Raw genomic sequence first — 14,838 nt, 5'->3', positions numbered from 1 at the left:
CAGCGGATAAATATTTGATGACATGCTATCAAATCTATCCGCTGGAATCCATCCCAACGGATGGATCCGCAGGTCTGTACAGACTCACCGGATCCATCCGTCCGAAGGGATCCCCCGCATGCGTCGTAATGAATCGACGCATGCGTGGAATTCCTTATATGACAGCGTCGCGCACGTCGCCGCGTCATAATCGCAGCGACGGCGCGTCACGTCATCGCCAGAGGATTTCGGCGCGGATTTCGATTCGATGGTCCGCGCAAATCCATACACCGATGTGTATGGGGCCTTACATTATGATTTGGAGATTCTTTTTTTGAGATTTCATTTTCGTATATTTAGGAGAAGTATCAGAAAACAGCATTTACAATGTTGGAATGCGTTTCCATGCAAACCAGAGTCGTTCACAGGTGACTAGTGACACTTTCAAAACAAAGGACCCGTTTACTGTCCTTCAAACTTTAGTGGGGGGGAGGAGAACTGTGGCTAGTTGGAGAAGAAAATGTACTGGCATTAATGGGATTAAACAATGCCCCATCATTGGTATAAGGGGGTGTAGTAGTGCCCCATCATTGGTACCAGTGGCAGTAATAGTGTCCCATTGTTGGTGTCAGTGGGAGGAATAGTGCCCCATTATTTGAAGGTGTTTTGCTTATTATTGTCAAAGGTCTCAAATAGTATACACTATGGCCCGGATTCAGAAAGAAGATACGACGGCGTATATCCTGATACGCCGTCGTATCTCTGAGTCCAGCCGTCGTATCTATGCGCCTGATTCATAGAATCAGGTTACGCATAGATATCCCTAAGATCCGACAGGTGTAAGTGACTTACACCGTCGGATCTTAGGCTGCAATTCCAGGCCGGCCGCTAGGTGGCGCTTCCGTATTATTACGAGAGGACCGCCCGGCGCTTTATTTTTACGTCGTTTGCGTTCGGCTTTTTCCGGCGTATAGTTACCCCTGCTATATGAGGCATAGCTAATGTTAAGTATGGCCGTCGTTCCCGCGCCGAGTTTTGAAATTTTACATTGTTTGCGTAAGTCGTTCGCGAATACGGATGGACGTAATTTACGTTCCCATCGATACCAATGACGTCCTTACGACGTCTTTAGAGCAATGCACTCTGGGATTTTTTTGGGACGGCGCATGCGCAGTTCGGTCGGCGCGGGGCGCACTTCATTTAAATGATACACGCCCCCTACCTGCCGAATTTGAATTCCGACGGTGGATTTACGATACGCCGCCGCAACTTTACAGGCAAGTGCTTTGCGAATAAAGCACTTGCCTGAAAAACTTGCGGCGGCGTAATGTAAATCATATAGGTTACGCAGATCTAAAGATCCGCTCACCTATCTGAATCTAGCCCTGTATTACCAAAAGTATTGGGACGCCGGCCATTGCACGCACTTGCACTTTAATGACATCCCAGTCTAAGTCCGTAGGGTTCAGTATTGAGTTGGCCCACCCTTTGCCGCTATAACAGCTTCAACTCTTCTAGGAAGGCTGTCCACAATGTTTAGGAGTGTCTATGGGAATGTTTGACCATTCTTCCAGAAGCACATTTGTGAGGTCAGGCACTGATGTTGGACAAGAAGGCCTGGCTCACAGTCTCCACTCTAATTCATCCCAAATGGTTGAGGTCAGGCCAGTCACGTTCCTTCATCCCAAACTTACTCATCTGTGTCTTTATAAACCTTGCTTTGTGCACTGGTGCGAAGTCATGTTGGAACAGAAAGGGGCCAAACGGTTCCCACAAAGTTGGGAGCATGAAATTGTCCCAAATGTCTTGGTATGCTGATGCCTTAAAGGGGTGTTCCAGGCTTTTTTTTATGTTTATTAAAAGTCAGCAGCTACAAAAAGTGTAGCTGCTGGCTTTTAATAAACAGACACTTACCTGTTCCCCGGTCCAGCGACATGCCGCTGGGAGCTTCTTTCCGGTCCCCCCCTTCACCGCCGGCGCCTCCACTGCAACTGTGGGCACCCGGCCGTGACAGCTTTCGGCTTCACGGTCGGGCACCCAATGCGCATGCGCGAGCAGCGCTGCGCCATTTGATTGGACAGGCGATCGCCTGGGACCTGTCACGTGTCCCAGGCGATCGCCTACAGGGAGGGGCTGCCAAAAGGCGATTAGAGTATTCGCCTTTGCAGCCCTTCGGCGGAAGGAGGAAGTGGGACAGGAAGTCCCAGTCCTCCTAAAGCCCACACTCCCCCCCCCCCAAAAAAAAAATTACATGCCAAATGTGGCATGTAAGGGGGCGAGGAGTGGATTAAGCGGAAGTTTCACTTTTGGGTGGAACTCCGCTTTAAGAGTTTCCTTCACTGGAACTAAGGGGCCAAGCAAGGTTCATAGAGAGATGGATGAGTGAGTTTGAGGTGGAGAAACTTGACTGGCCTGCACAGAGTTCTTAACTCAACCCGATAGAACACATTTGGGATGAATTCGAATGGAGACAAAGCCAGGTCTTCTTGTCCAACATCAGTGCCTGACCTCACAAACGCACTTCTGAAAGAATGGTCAAACATTCCCATAGACATAGACAGCTCATGTGCGTGTAAAGGCAGGCATCCCAATTCCTTTGGTAATATCGGGCCAGATCCACATAGAAATAGATCGGCGCAGAGATACGCTACGCAGTCGTACCTTACCTGGCATTCTTTTGAATCCTCAAAGATTTTGCGCCGTAAGTTACGGCGGCGTAGTGTATTTCTGGCGGCGGAATTCAAATCGGCGATTAGGGGGCGTGTTTCATTTAAATGAAGCGCGTCCCCGCACCGAATGAACTGCGCATGCTTCGTTTCTAAATTTCCCGCCGTGCATTGCGCTAAATGACGTCGCAACAACGTAATTTTTTTTAACTTAGATGTGAATTACGTCCATCCCGATTCAGGGACGACTTACGCAAAAAAAAAAAAACGAATTTCGACGCGGGAACGACGGCCATACTTAACATGGCAAGTCTAACTATACGCCGCAAAATAGCAGCTTTAAATATACGCCGGAAAAAGCTGACTAGAGATGACGTAAGAGAATGCGACGGCCGCGCGTATGTTCGTGGATCGTCGGAAATAGCTAATTTGCATACCCGACGCGGAAAACGACGTGAACGCCACCCAGCGGACGCCGAAGTATTGCATCTTAGATCCTGTCGATCTAACCCAGATGCTGTCGTATTTTGGTTTGAGGATTCAAACTAAAGATACGACGCGGGTAATTTGAAAGTACGCCGGCGTATCAGTAGATACGCAGGCGTACTCTGTCTGTGGATCTGGCCCATCGTGTATGTCAGCATATTAAGCCTACAGTGGTTCTAAAGGATGACTTTTTCTACCTTTCATGCATTCTCGCCCCTTTTTGAAAATTGGTATCACATTTGCTTCTTACCAATCAGCTGGTAACTTTCCATTCAACAAGCTGTCCTCTAAAATTAGGAATAATGACCTGCTTATAACATGGCTAAGTTCTTTGAGAATTCTCAGGCCCCGTACACACGGTCGGACAAAACCGATGAGAATGGACCAAGGTTCAGTTTCATTGGTCCAAACCGACGGTGTGTATAGCCCATCGGTCTGTTTTCCTTCGGTCCAAAATCGTAAAACCTGCATTGAAATTCGTTTTATTCAGCACGTCTGTGTTTGACGTCATCGAGTTCTGACCCGATCGGTTTTTGGAACGATGGTGTGTACGCACATCATGCCACTTCAGCGGTGAACCGATGAAAACGGTCCGTCAGACCATTCTCATCGGTTTTGTCCGACCGTGTGTACGGGGCCTCAGGGGTAGACCAGCAAACTCTGGTGATTTATTCACATTAAGTTTTTTCTAGTCTTTTATGAATACTAGTACCTGTCAGCTACAGGCACATATATTGTAATTACTATTACTGCCTTGTTTATTATACCCCTCCTTTTCATTCGTATAAACTGAGAAGAAGAATGTATTGTACACAGTTGCCTCCTCCATGTCAATTGTGACCAATTTGGGATTTTTCTTGCACTTAGCAATGTGTCACTCGGTGGGGGGGGGGGGGGGGTGTTGATTTTCTCACCTTAATGCATCCTAGAGGTAGTGAGGTCCATGATGAGGTTTAGGTTTGTTCACTAGGTGAGTTGGAATGGAACAGGTTTCTGAGTCCAGTAAGGGCTGATAACTATTTTTGTTCTTTATTAAACAGGTTTGCTAAGTCTGAAGTAAAGGTTCAAATTGATGATGGGAAGAATGATGCAGAGGAGCCAGCAACATGGACCAAGTAAGTGTTGTGCAAGACGCCTTGCAGTAGATGGCAGCACTGAGTGGGCATAAACTGGTGGATACCCATTATTTATTTATTCAGAGAACAGAGCTTAATTCAGAACAGATGCATAATAGACACTGAAACAGTAAAAACACACAAACTGCAAAAATAATTCAAAAACTTTCCTACTGCACAGCTTATAACTAATAATTAATACTGCTAGAGATATTTTTTTTTATATTTCAGCTGAACACATTCTGGGGCTTTTGGTTTACATGGGATTGTCTACCAAGTAACTAGTTATAGGACTTTGGAAGTTGGCCACTGAATGGCAGTGGGATATTTTTACATAAGTCTTCCAATGTCTAACACAATGGATACAATAATTCCTGGTCCAAGAACTCATCAGACTAATGCCGCGTACAGACGGTCGTTTTTTGTGATGAAAAAAAACGACGTTTTAAATCATGAAATAAAACGAAGTTTTTGAAACATCATTTTCAAAAACGACGTTGCCTACACACCATCGTTTTTTCACAATGCTCTAGCAAAGTGAGGTTACGTTTCACCACTTTTTTCCATTGAAGCTCGCTTCATAACTAGCTTCTGGGCATGAGCGTGTTTAAAAACGTTGTTTTCAACGTCGTTTTTTGCTACACACGGTCAATTTCTGTGAAACAAAAAACGACGTTTTGAAAAACGACACAAAAAATTCGAGCATGTTCAAATTTTTTTTGTCGTTTTTCAGAAGACATAAAACAACGTTTTCCCCCACACACGATCATTTTAAATGTTTTCAAAAACGTTGTTTTTTTTCATCACAAAAAACGACCGTCTGTACGCGGCATTATAGTCAGCGTTTGATAAATATAGTCGTATACAGTATAGTAGCATTTTTCTACCACTGCTATATACAGCTTCCAGTCAATGGTTGTTAAGGAAACAGCAAATGCTGGCACTGCCCGTGTCCTTAGCAACAAATGACATCATCCAATCCCATACATTTGCTGGCCAGAAGTTCCTTGCCATGTAAACAAAAGAAGCAGGTACAGCGAGGGCATCACTGACCAAATATGGCTTTGTAGCACAGATTCCGATAATCCCTGGTCCAAAGCCTTTTCTAATCAACATGGGGACAATGGGCCAGATCCACAGCCAGCCGCCGTAACCTCAATATTCCCATTTAAGTTACACTGGCTGAAAATTTCTACCTAAGTGCCCGATCCACAAAGCACTTACCTAGAAATTTTCGGCTGTGTAACTTAAATCCGGCTGGCGTAAGGCGTTCCCAATTCAAATGGGGCAAGTCCCATTTAAATTAGGCGCGCTCCCGCGCCGGACGTACTGCGCATGCTCGTGACGTCATTTTCCCGACGTGCATAGCGCAAAATTACGTTACGCCGAGCTTTGTGAATCGCGCCGGGTCAAAAAAGTTGCGTCGGGAAAAAAAACGAGTTGCGGCGAAAAAAAAAAAAAAAGACAGCGTCGCTGGAAAGAAGGGTCTGCTTTTACATGGTGTACTAACTTTACACTTTGTAAAAGCAGCCCTAATTTTACGATTGCAAACTAATACTTACGGAGAAAAAACGAAGCTGAAAAGCTTCGTGGATCTCCGTAAGTGCTAATTTGCATACCCGACGCGGCATTTCTACTCGAAATGCCCCCAGCGGCGGATGCGGTACTGCATCCTAAGATCCGGCAGTGTAAGTCCCTTACACATGTCGGATCTTCTGTCTATCTCTTGGAAACTGATTCTGTGGATCAGTTCCAAAGATAGAAACAGGGATACGACGGCGGAACAGCAGATCCGCCTGCGTATCTCTTTTGAGGATCTGGCCCAATGTGCTTTTCCAGTGGCCTTATATGGTTTAGGAGGTGGGAAGGGGGGCATGCTAGTCTCCCCCTTTTCTTGGCCTGCCAGCCTGCATTCTCATAAACGAGCCTAATTTGGACCTCACGCTTTTGTATTTTTCTTTTGTTGGGTTCACCTTTTAAAATCCATACCAGACCCTCATCAAGGTGTCAGTATGTATTTTTAGGGGAACCCCATGCCATTTTTCTTGTGGGGTCCCCATTAACATCTATACCAGAGGTAAGCAGCTGGGAGCTGTCCATTTAAATGATTTTTTTTTGTAAATGTCAATTTTGCTGTAGTAGGTTGTATGCATCACACAAATGCACCACTTCACAGGTTATTGTCATCCCCCAGACATACTAACATAAGAGATTTGAATTTTTATGTTGTTTTTTAAGTATTATTAAAATTGCTGCTCCCTGCCAATGGAATCTAAAAAAAAATATTTTGCTTTGCTACATGTTACCCAGGCAGTATAACGTCCCTTGAGATTAGGTAAAAAGCATGATGTGATTATGTTATACAGCTAAAAATACATTTTCCCTTTGTGTCTTGGTTTTCTGAAGTGCTTCTGATCAATTCTGGACTACCCATAAAATTAATTGTGTAAAAAAAATAACAGCAAAAAAATTATATTAAAAATTACGTTTCTTTTTTATTTTCCAGCAACCTGAGGAAAATTATTGCTCCATTTGTAATGTCATTTGGATTTAGGTAAGAAATATATGATTATAACTAGATAAAGAGTAACTGCATGCAATTTGTTGTTGTTTTTGTTTTTTTTTTTGGAGTGGGGCTTGATCAACCCTAGAGTTTTCATTGAACTTGGTGAAATGGCCTCCTGCACATTTCTGGCAAGGCTATGACAGGGGTTACCATTGTCCCTGCCTGTTTGTTATCCATATACTCCTATGGAGAATACTCAAGGTCCATGTGTACTCTGCATAGAAGCAAATGGTCAGTTGGTAACAACAATAGCTCACAACCTGTCATAGCCCTGCCAGGCGTGTGTGAGACCTCCATTCCAGGGTCCTAGACAGTAGTGGAGACCCCCTTTTCCTTCTTCATTTAAAGCAGAGAAATTAAGCTCAATCTCTAATGGCAGCTGTTTGCATACTTTGCAGCAGCTGTTCAGATTTTTGTTACCATGGGGAAACCAAGGGGTCTATATATATATATATATATATATATATATATATATATATATATATATATATAAAAATAACTGTGCTAATGTCTCAAGTATCCCCACAGCCATCACAAATAATCCCCATAATTTGTGTAATGTGTTTACTTCCTATGATCATTAGCTCCATCTAGTGGTATGTTCTTGATTAGGGTAAAATATTGCATTGTGGACACTAGATGGCGCTGATGATCATAGGAAGTAAACATTTTATTAAAATTAGGGGGCTTTTTATGACAACTGTGTAAATGTCTGTGATGTTCGCTCAACAAAGTCTTTATAAATAGACCCCGTGGGCCAGATCCACAGTGAGAGTATCTACTGATACGCCGGCGTACTTTCAAATTTCCTGCGTCGTATCTTTAGTTTGAATCCTCAAACCAAGATACGACGGCGTCTGGGTTTGATCCGACAGGCGTACGGCTTCGTATGCCTTCGGATCGTAGACGCAATACTTCGGCGTCCGCTGGGTGGAGTTCGCGTCGTTTTCCGCGTCGGGTATGCAAATGAGCTATTTCCGACGATCCACGAACGTACGAGCGGCCGTCGCATTCTCTTACGTCGTCTCTAGTCGGCTTTTTTCGGCGTATAGTTAAAGCTGCTATTTGGTGGCGTACTCAATGTTAAGTATGGCCGTCGTTCCCGCGTATAATTTTAAATTTTTTATTTCGTTTGCGTAAGTCGTCTGTGAATCGGGATGGACGTAATTGACGTCCAAGTCAAAACAATGACGTCCTGGCGACGTCATTTAGCGCAATGCACGGTGGGAAATTTTAGGGACGGCGCATGCGCAGTTCGTTCGGCGCGGGGACACGCTTCATTTAAATGAAACACGCCCCCTACTCGCCGATTTGAATTACGCGCCATTACGCCGCGAGAGATAGACTACGCCGCTGTAACTTACGACGCAAATTCTTTATGGATTCGAAGCAAACTGAAGGAAGTTACGGCGGCGTAGCTTATCTCAGATACGCTGCGCCGGGGCAGATCTTTGTGGATCTGCCCCAAAGTCTTTATAAATAGACCCCAAGTATCTGTCTCATTTTTCGGACACCAACCATACCTACCATCCAGTAAAATAATATTGTGAAATATCAGTTTATAACATTGTGCTGTTAAGCTCTTTAGGACTTTTCCTTGGTAGCTGCAGAGTCACTTGCAGCAGAAGGGTAAACCAGTAGTGCTTATACAGACATATTTCTTGGTGATGACTAGTAGGCTAGAAGAAACTGGCTTGGGGAGACAAGTGTTGTATGCCTGCAGGCTCCATAACATAAATTGGCTCCTGCCAATGGCTTCAGCTATAGAACAACATCCAAGACATAAAAACAAATAATAAAAAAAAAGGTTTAAAATAATATATTGTCAAAGGAAGATGTGCACTTGTGATAAGCATTGGTCATGACTGTCACACGATGTGTTTATTTTGAGTCAGCTTACCGTTTTACCAAAACACAGAAAAATATGACACACCACATTTTATTCTGTCCTTAAAGCGGACCTTCCATCATTTTTTCAACTTTCCATCTATTAAATATTCTGCCCTTGCTGTTTTAACAAATGTAAAATGTGATAAATGTAAAGTTATGCACTTAGGGGCTAAGAATATGCATGCATCATACATACTAGGGGGAGTACAACTGGGGGGATCTGTAGTGGAGAAGGATCTGGGGGTTTTAGTTGATCATAAGCTCAATAATGGCATGCAATGCCAAGCTGCGGTTTCCAAAGCGAGCAAAGTCCTTTCTTGTATTAAGAGAGGTATGGACTCCAGAGACAGAGATATCATTTTGCCCCTGTACAAATCATTAGTAAGACCTCATCTGGAATATGCAGTTCAGTTTTGGGCTCCAGTTCTCAAAAAGGATATCGGGGAACTGGAGAAAGTGCAGAGAAGGGCAACCAAACTGATAAGAGGCATGGAGGAGCTCAGCTATGAGGAAAGATTAGAGGAACTGAATTTATTCTCTCTGGAGAAGAGGAGAATAAGGGGGGTATATGATCAACATGTACAAATATATAAGGGGTCCATATAGTGAACTTGGTGTTGAGTTATTCACTTTATGGTCAACACAAAAGACAAGGGGCACTATTTACGTCTAGAGGAAAAGAGATTTCATCTCCAAATATGGAAAGGTTTCTTCACAGTAAGGCCTTGTACACACGATCAGTCCATCCGATGAGAACGGTCCGACGGACCGCTGTCATCGGTTAACCGATGAAGCTGACTGATGGTCCGTCGCGCCTACACACCATCGGTTAATTATTTGTTTGATTTGTTGAAATTTATTACTATTGTGATTCAGAAATTTGGATAAATCAGAATCTCTGAATAATGAAAATGTTAGACAATTAAAAGAATAATGAAAGGAATAATAAATACAATTAACAGATTCCTCCATCCACAAATGGAGAAATCCCACCACTGGAACATTGTATTCTGACAGCGGAACTGAAGCCGCTGATTGACATAAGTTTTCCAACTTTTCTGTTCAACCCCCACAACCCGCACCATCTGTGTGGCCGTGCACTGTCCGTGGCACCGGATCAACAGGTTCCTACTAGGTCCACCCCCCCCCCCTCACAAGCACGTGACCACAGCCTGAGGGCCCAATTGGCCTATTTTATGTTATCCTCCCACCCTGAGATACCAGCGAATTGGCTTCAGGCTTCTCCCCCCGGCCAATCAGGACAGGAGGCTGAGACGGGTCAACACAGAAGCCGCAGCACTGGGCACCAGGGGAGCCATGATTGCTGAAGGGCTCCACCCGTAGAGTCAGTGCGGACCTGGAGGGGCCCGCCTGCGCCCCCCCCAAAATCCTACAGCACCAGCCACAACTGCTAATCAACATATGTTGATCTCACAATTGAGTGTCAAACAGGGACGGCCATACACAGATCTACATTTTTCCGGTCCCTGCTGAGCCGAATTAATTTTGATCTGTCAAAGGCCAGCTTAAGACTTCATAGGTCACAACACAATTCATTGGGTCAAAATTGACTATCCATTGGGTCACAACACAACTGTGTGGTGTCACGGCACAGCTAATGTGATTGTCACCCTGTTAAAAGAAGTGTAAACATAACAAATCTACAGGGAGGACTAAAAAAAACAACAACAAAAAAATGCATCATATACGGTATGTTTATTTTTCCCATAACACATTAAATAAAAATAAAAAAAGCTAAATATTTTGGGCCAGATCCACGTAGCGAGGCGCTTTATTACGTCCGGCGTAGCGTATCTCAGATACACTACGCCGCCGTAACTTACAGCGTATTTCCCATATCCACAAAGAATTTGCGCCGTAAGTTACGGCAGCGTAGTGTAAATGTGTCGGCGTAAGGGCGTGCAATTTAAATGGCTAAGTTGTTGGCGTGTTTTATGATAATACGTCTTGACCCAACGTAAATGACGCTTTTTCTGAACGGCGCATGCGCCATCCGTGGGGGTATCCCAGTGCGCATGCTCCAAATTAACCCGCAACAAGCCAATGCTTTCGACGTGAACGTCATTCTACGCAAAGCCCTATTCGCGAACATTTTATGCAAACAACGGAAAATTCGACACTGGCCGACATCCATACTTAACATTGGCTACGCCTCATATAGCAGGGGTAACGTTACACCGAAAAAAGCCTTACGGAAACGACATAAAAAAAATGCGCCGGCCGGACGTAGGTTTGTGGATTGGTGTATCTAGCTAATTTGCATACTCAACGCGGAAATCGACGGAAGCACCACCTGGCGGCCAGCATAAATATGCACCTTAGATCCGACAGCGTACTAAGACGTACGCCAGTCGGATCTAGCCCAGCTTCAGGCGTATCTTGTTTTGTGGATACAAAACAAAGATACGCCGGAGCAACCTAGCAGTTACGCGGCGTATCAATAGATACGCCAGCGTAACTGCTTCGTGGATTTGGCCCTTTCAGTTTAATTCTAGATTTACAATTTCTTTATTATCTGAATGTGACCTTGATGAAATTATATTACAACTATATTGAACAGAAAAAAAATAGCTAAAGATAACACTATAACTGCACCAGAATAGAAATGTACACATTTATGTCTGGCTGATGTAAAATTAATAAAAATGACTGCTTACATGTTAAATAATTACAGCAGACTTTGAGGACAGTGAGTTCAGATCAGACAAATTCCAAGAAGTTAATTTTGCTCATCCTGTTCAGGCTGCACCAGACAACACTGCCCCAGTGTGGGAAACATTTCAGTTGACAAAACAAGACCAGATGTAGACTTGCATCCGCAGTGCTTGAGAACAACATTTCAAAGAAAGTGATTTCTTATTGTTGTTGCCCAGTGATCTTTCACTTGATTTCACATATAACATTATTTAACTTCAAGAGAAATAAAGACAAGTGAATACGGCACTCCCATGTGTTCCAGAAAATGTATTGCTGAACTGTCCGGGTCCATTAGCTACATCAATATTGTTTTACAAGCATTAAAAACGTGTTCTTCTACAGGCAATTCATCCAGTAAAAGTGCATGTACATTTTGCACGGTGTCATGCGGAGTCCCTCAGGGATCCCCCTTGTCGCCCGTACTATTCAATATCTATCTCCGCCCTCTTTTTGAAATCATCAGTAACCAGAAGTTACTCTACCACTCCTACGGGGATGACACCCAACTCTATTTTCGCATCAGCAACAAAAAGGATCATTATCTCGGACTAGAGAAATACCTTACTTTGATAGAAAATTGGATGACGAAGAGTTACCTTAAACTCAATGGCTCAAAAACAGAACAGAACGCCAACCGAAAGAGACTTCCCGCAACAACATGGGCACCCCCGCCCATTCTGGGACAAACCATCACCCCCAGCACCAAAGTCAAAAGTCTTGGAGTCACTTTTGACTCTAATGCCGCATACAGACGGTCGTTTTTTGTGATGAAAAAAAACGACGTTTTAAATCATGAAATAAAACAACGTTTTTGAAACATCATTTTCAAAAACGATGTTGCCTACACACCATCGTTTTTTCACAATGCTCTAGCAAAGCGAGGTTACGTTTCACCACTTTTTTCCATTGACGCTCACTTCATAACTAGCTTCTGGGCATGCGCGGGTTTAAAATTGTCGTTTTAAACGTCGTTTTTTGCTACACACGGTCAATTTCTGTGAAACAAAAACGACATTTTGAAAAACGACACAAAAAATTCGAGCATGTTCGAAAAAAATTTGGTCGTTTTTTTGAAGACATAAAACGACGTTTTTCCCACACACGATCATTTTAAATGACGTTTTTTAAAACGTCGTTTTTTTTCATCACAAAAAACGACCGTCTGTACGCGGCATAACATGACAATGGATGCACAAAAAAGTTCAGTAGTCAGCGGATCCCACCATCTGCTACGTCTACTACGTAGACTCATTCCCTTCATCCCGAAAGCAGACACTGCAGTCGTGGTGGGACCAATAATCAACTCCAGACTCGACTATGGAAACGCCCTTTACATCGGACTCCCAAAGTACCAAATCGCTCGTCTACAAGTCGTTCAAAATACGGCGGCTCGACTTGTGACTGGCAAAAAACCCTGGGGATCAATCTCGCCTTCCCTGAGATCCCTTCACTGGTTGCCAGTAAAAGACAGAATTATGTTTAAGGCACTTTGTCTGACACATAAGTGTGTTCAAGGAAGTGCCCCCCAATATTTATGCGAAAAATTAAAATGCCACAACACCCATCACGTTCTCCGTTCCACTAACCAAAAACTACTCCAGATACCCAAGGCCAGATTTAAGTCCAAAGGAGAACGTAGATTTGCAGTCTAAGGACCTAGACTGTGGAACGCACTACCAACCAGCATCCGATTGGAAGTGAATCACCAGGCCTTCAGGAATGAACTCAAAACCCATCTATTCTGAAGGCAAAAATACAATAGGGAATGGATACTAAGCGCCCAGAGGCGATTCAGTTTGCATGTGCTGCGCTATATAAGTTCCTCATTCACCCACTCACTCACCTGTCCTGGAATCCAGGGTGCTGCCACCGCCATATTGTGGTAAGGGAAACCGTCAGGAAAGTCTTTTGGCTTCACAGCCGGTTCCCTACTGCGCAGCAGCAAAAACAGGTACCCGCTCCCCCCCCACCCCGAAAGGTACCAAATGTGGCACCAGAGGTGGGGAGGAGGCAGATAAGCGGAGCTTTCACTTTTGGGTGGAACTCCGCTTTAAACACTGCACTTTTTGGAGACATCTGTTTGTCTAAGGCAAGCCTTATGCTGCCCACACACACGGTCGGAATTTCCGGCATGAATAGTTCGATGTGAGCTTTTGGTCGGAAATTCCGAGCGTGTGTAGGCCCCATCTTTCTTTTTCTGTCGGAATTTCCCAAAGCAAAAATTTCCTGACGGGAAAAGTTCTTGTCGGAAATGCCGATCGTCTGTATGCAATTCCGATACACAAACAACGAAGCATGCTCTGAATCAATTTGACGCATGCTCGGAACTTCATTTTTCTCGGCTTGTTGTAGTGTTGTACGTCACCGCGTTCTTGACTGTTGGAATTTCAGACAACATTTGTGTTGACCGTGTGTATGCAACACAAGTTTGAGCCAGAATTCAGTCGGAAAGAAATCCACGGTTTTCTTGTCGGAATTTCTGATCGTGAGTATGCGGCATTAGAGGATTGTTCTCTGGGGTTGGTTTACTAAAGTAGTAGAGTGAATGTTTTCTTAACTTAGTAAGTAAGGAAATTATAAAACAAACAACATTTTTTTTATTTTTGCTTGCACCTGATTGGATGGTTGATAAAAATAAAACGTCCCCTATTTACTAAGCTCCATGCGCTTTCACTTTGTGTAGTGAACAGTCTTTACTCTTTTATAAAAGCAACCCTGGTAAACTGAGAAACCATTCATCCAGAAACCATCCAACTGTTATTTGTCCTGTGCAGGTTTGAAAATAAAAGCGAGATTATTATGACTGTATTTTTATTTATGTTTCAGAGTCTTTGGGGTTCTGCTCATCGTGGTGGATTTTGTGTTCCTCATCGTGGATCTATCAGTGATGGATAAAAGTGTTCAGACATCAAAAATCATATCAGGAATTTCCTTAAGCATTTCCATCTTCTTTCTCATAGATGTTCTGCTGCACATCTTTGTGGAAGGGTAAGTGACAGGCCTGGCATCAAGGCATTGCATGTCTATTCTCACTAAAGCAGAGCAAACACTATTGCAAGGTAGAGTACACTACATCAAGAAAGCAAAGGACCGATTGTCTGTTACAGTTTAGTGTAAACTAAAGCAGTATTTGTAAGTAAATTTCATCGATTCTCCATCCTCTGAATAAGATCAAGTGTAGTATATGCAGCCAGGGCCGCTGATAGGGGGGACCACCAGCCCTCCTGTAGGGGGCCCAGGCAGCAGAGGTAATCATTGTGATCAGATGGAGGGGCAATTACAGAACTATTTCCTGGCACCGATCCCCCTCCCTGTTCTGCCTTCTTCTGATCCCCCCCTCTGTGCCCCCTGTCACTGTCCTGCCCCCACGGCACATATTGTCTTGATATATTTTGGGGGGCCCTGTCAGGTAGGCTTT

At 43.9% G+C, this 14,838-nt stretch overlaps 1 protein-coding gene across 2 annotated transcripts in view; it reads left to right on the top strand.

Moving 5' to 3' along the window:
• The window catches only part of LOC120929118 (phosphatidylinositol 3,4,5-trisphosphate 3-phosphatase TPTE2-like), a 120,174-nt gene that overhangs the window by 48,448 nt on the left and 56,888 nt on the right, over positions 1-14,838 (top strand). For both annotated transcript variants that reach the window (XM_040340346.1, XM_040340347.1), the window contains exons 3-5: positions 4,172-4,246; positions 6,753-6,800; positions 14,247-14,408. In XM_040340346.1, the coding sequence (XP_040196280.1) occupies positions 4,172-4,246; positions 6,753-6,800; positions 14,247-14,408 (285 nt within the window). The remainder of the gene's footprint in view (positions 1-4,171; positions 4,247-6,752; positions 6,801-14,246; positions 14,409-14,838) is intronic.

The sequence above is a fragment of the Rana temporaria genome, chromosome 2 (assembly GCF_905171775.1).
Source record: "Rana temporaria chromosome 2, aRanTem1.1, whole genome shotgun sequence".
NCBI classification, from domain to species: Eukaryota; Metazoa; Chordata; class Amphibia; order Anura; family Ranidae; genus Rana; species Rana temporaria.
Note: the sequence above shows the minus strand (reverse complement) of the source record. Positions and strands in the feature narration are given on the sequence as shown.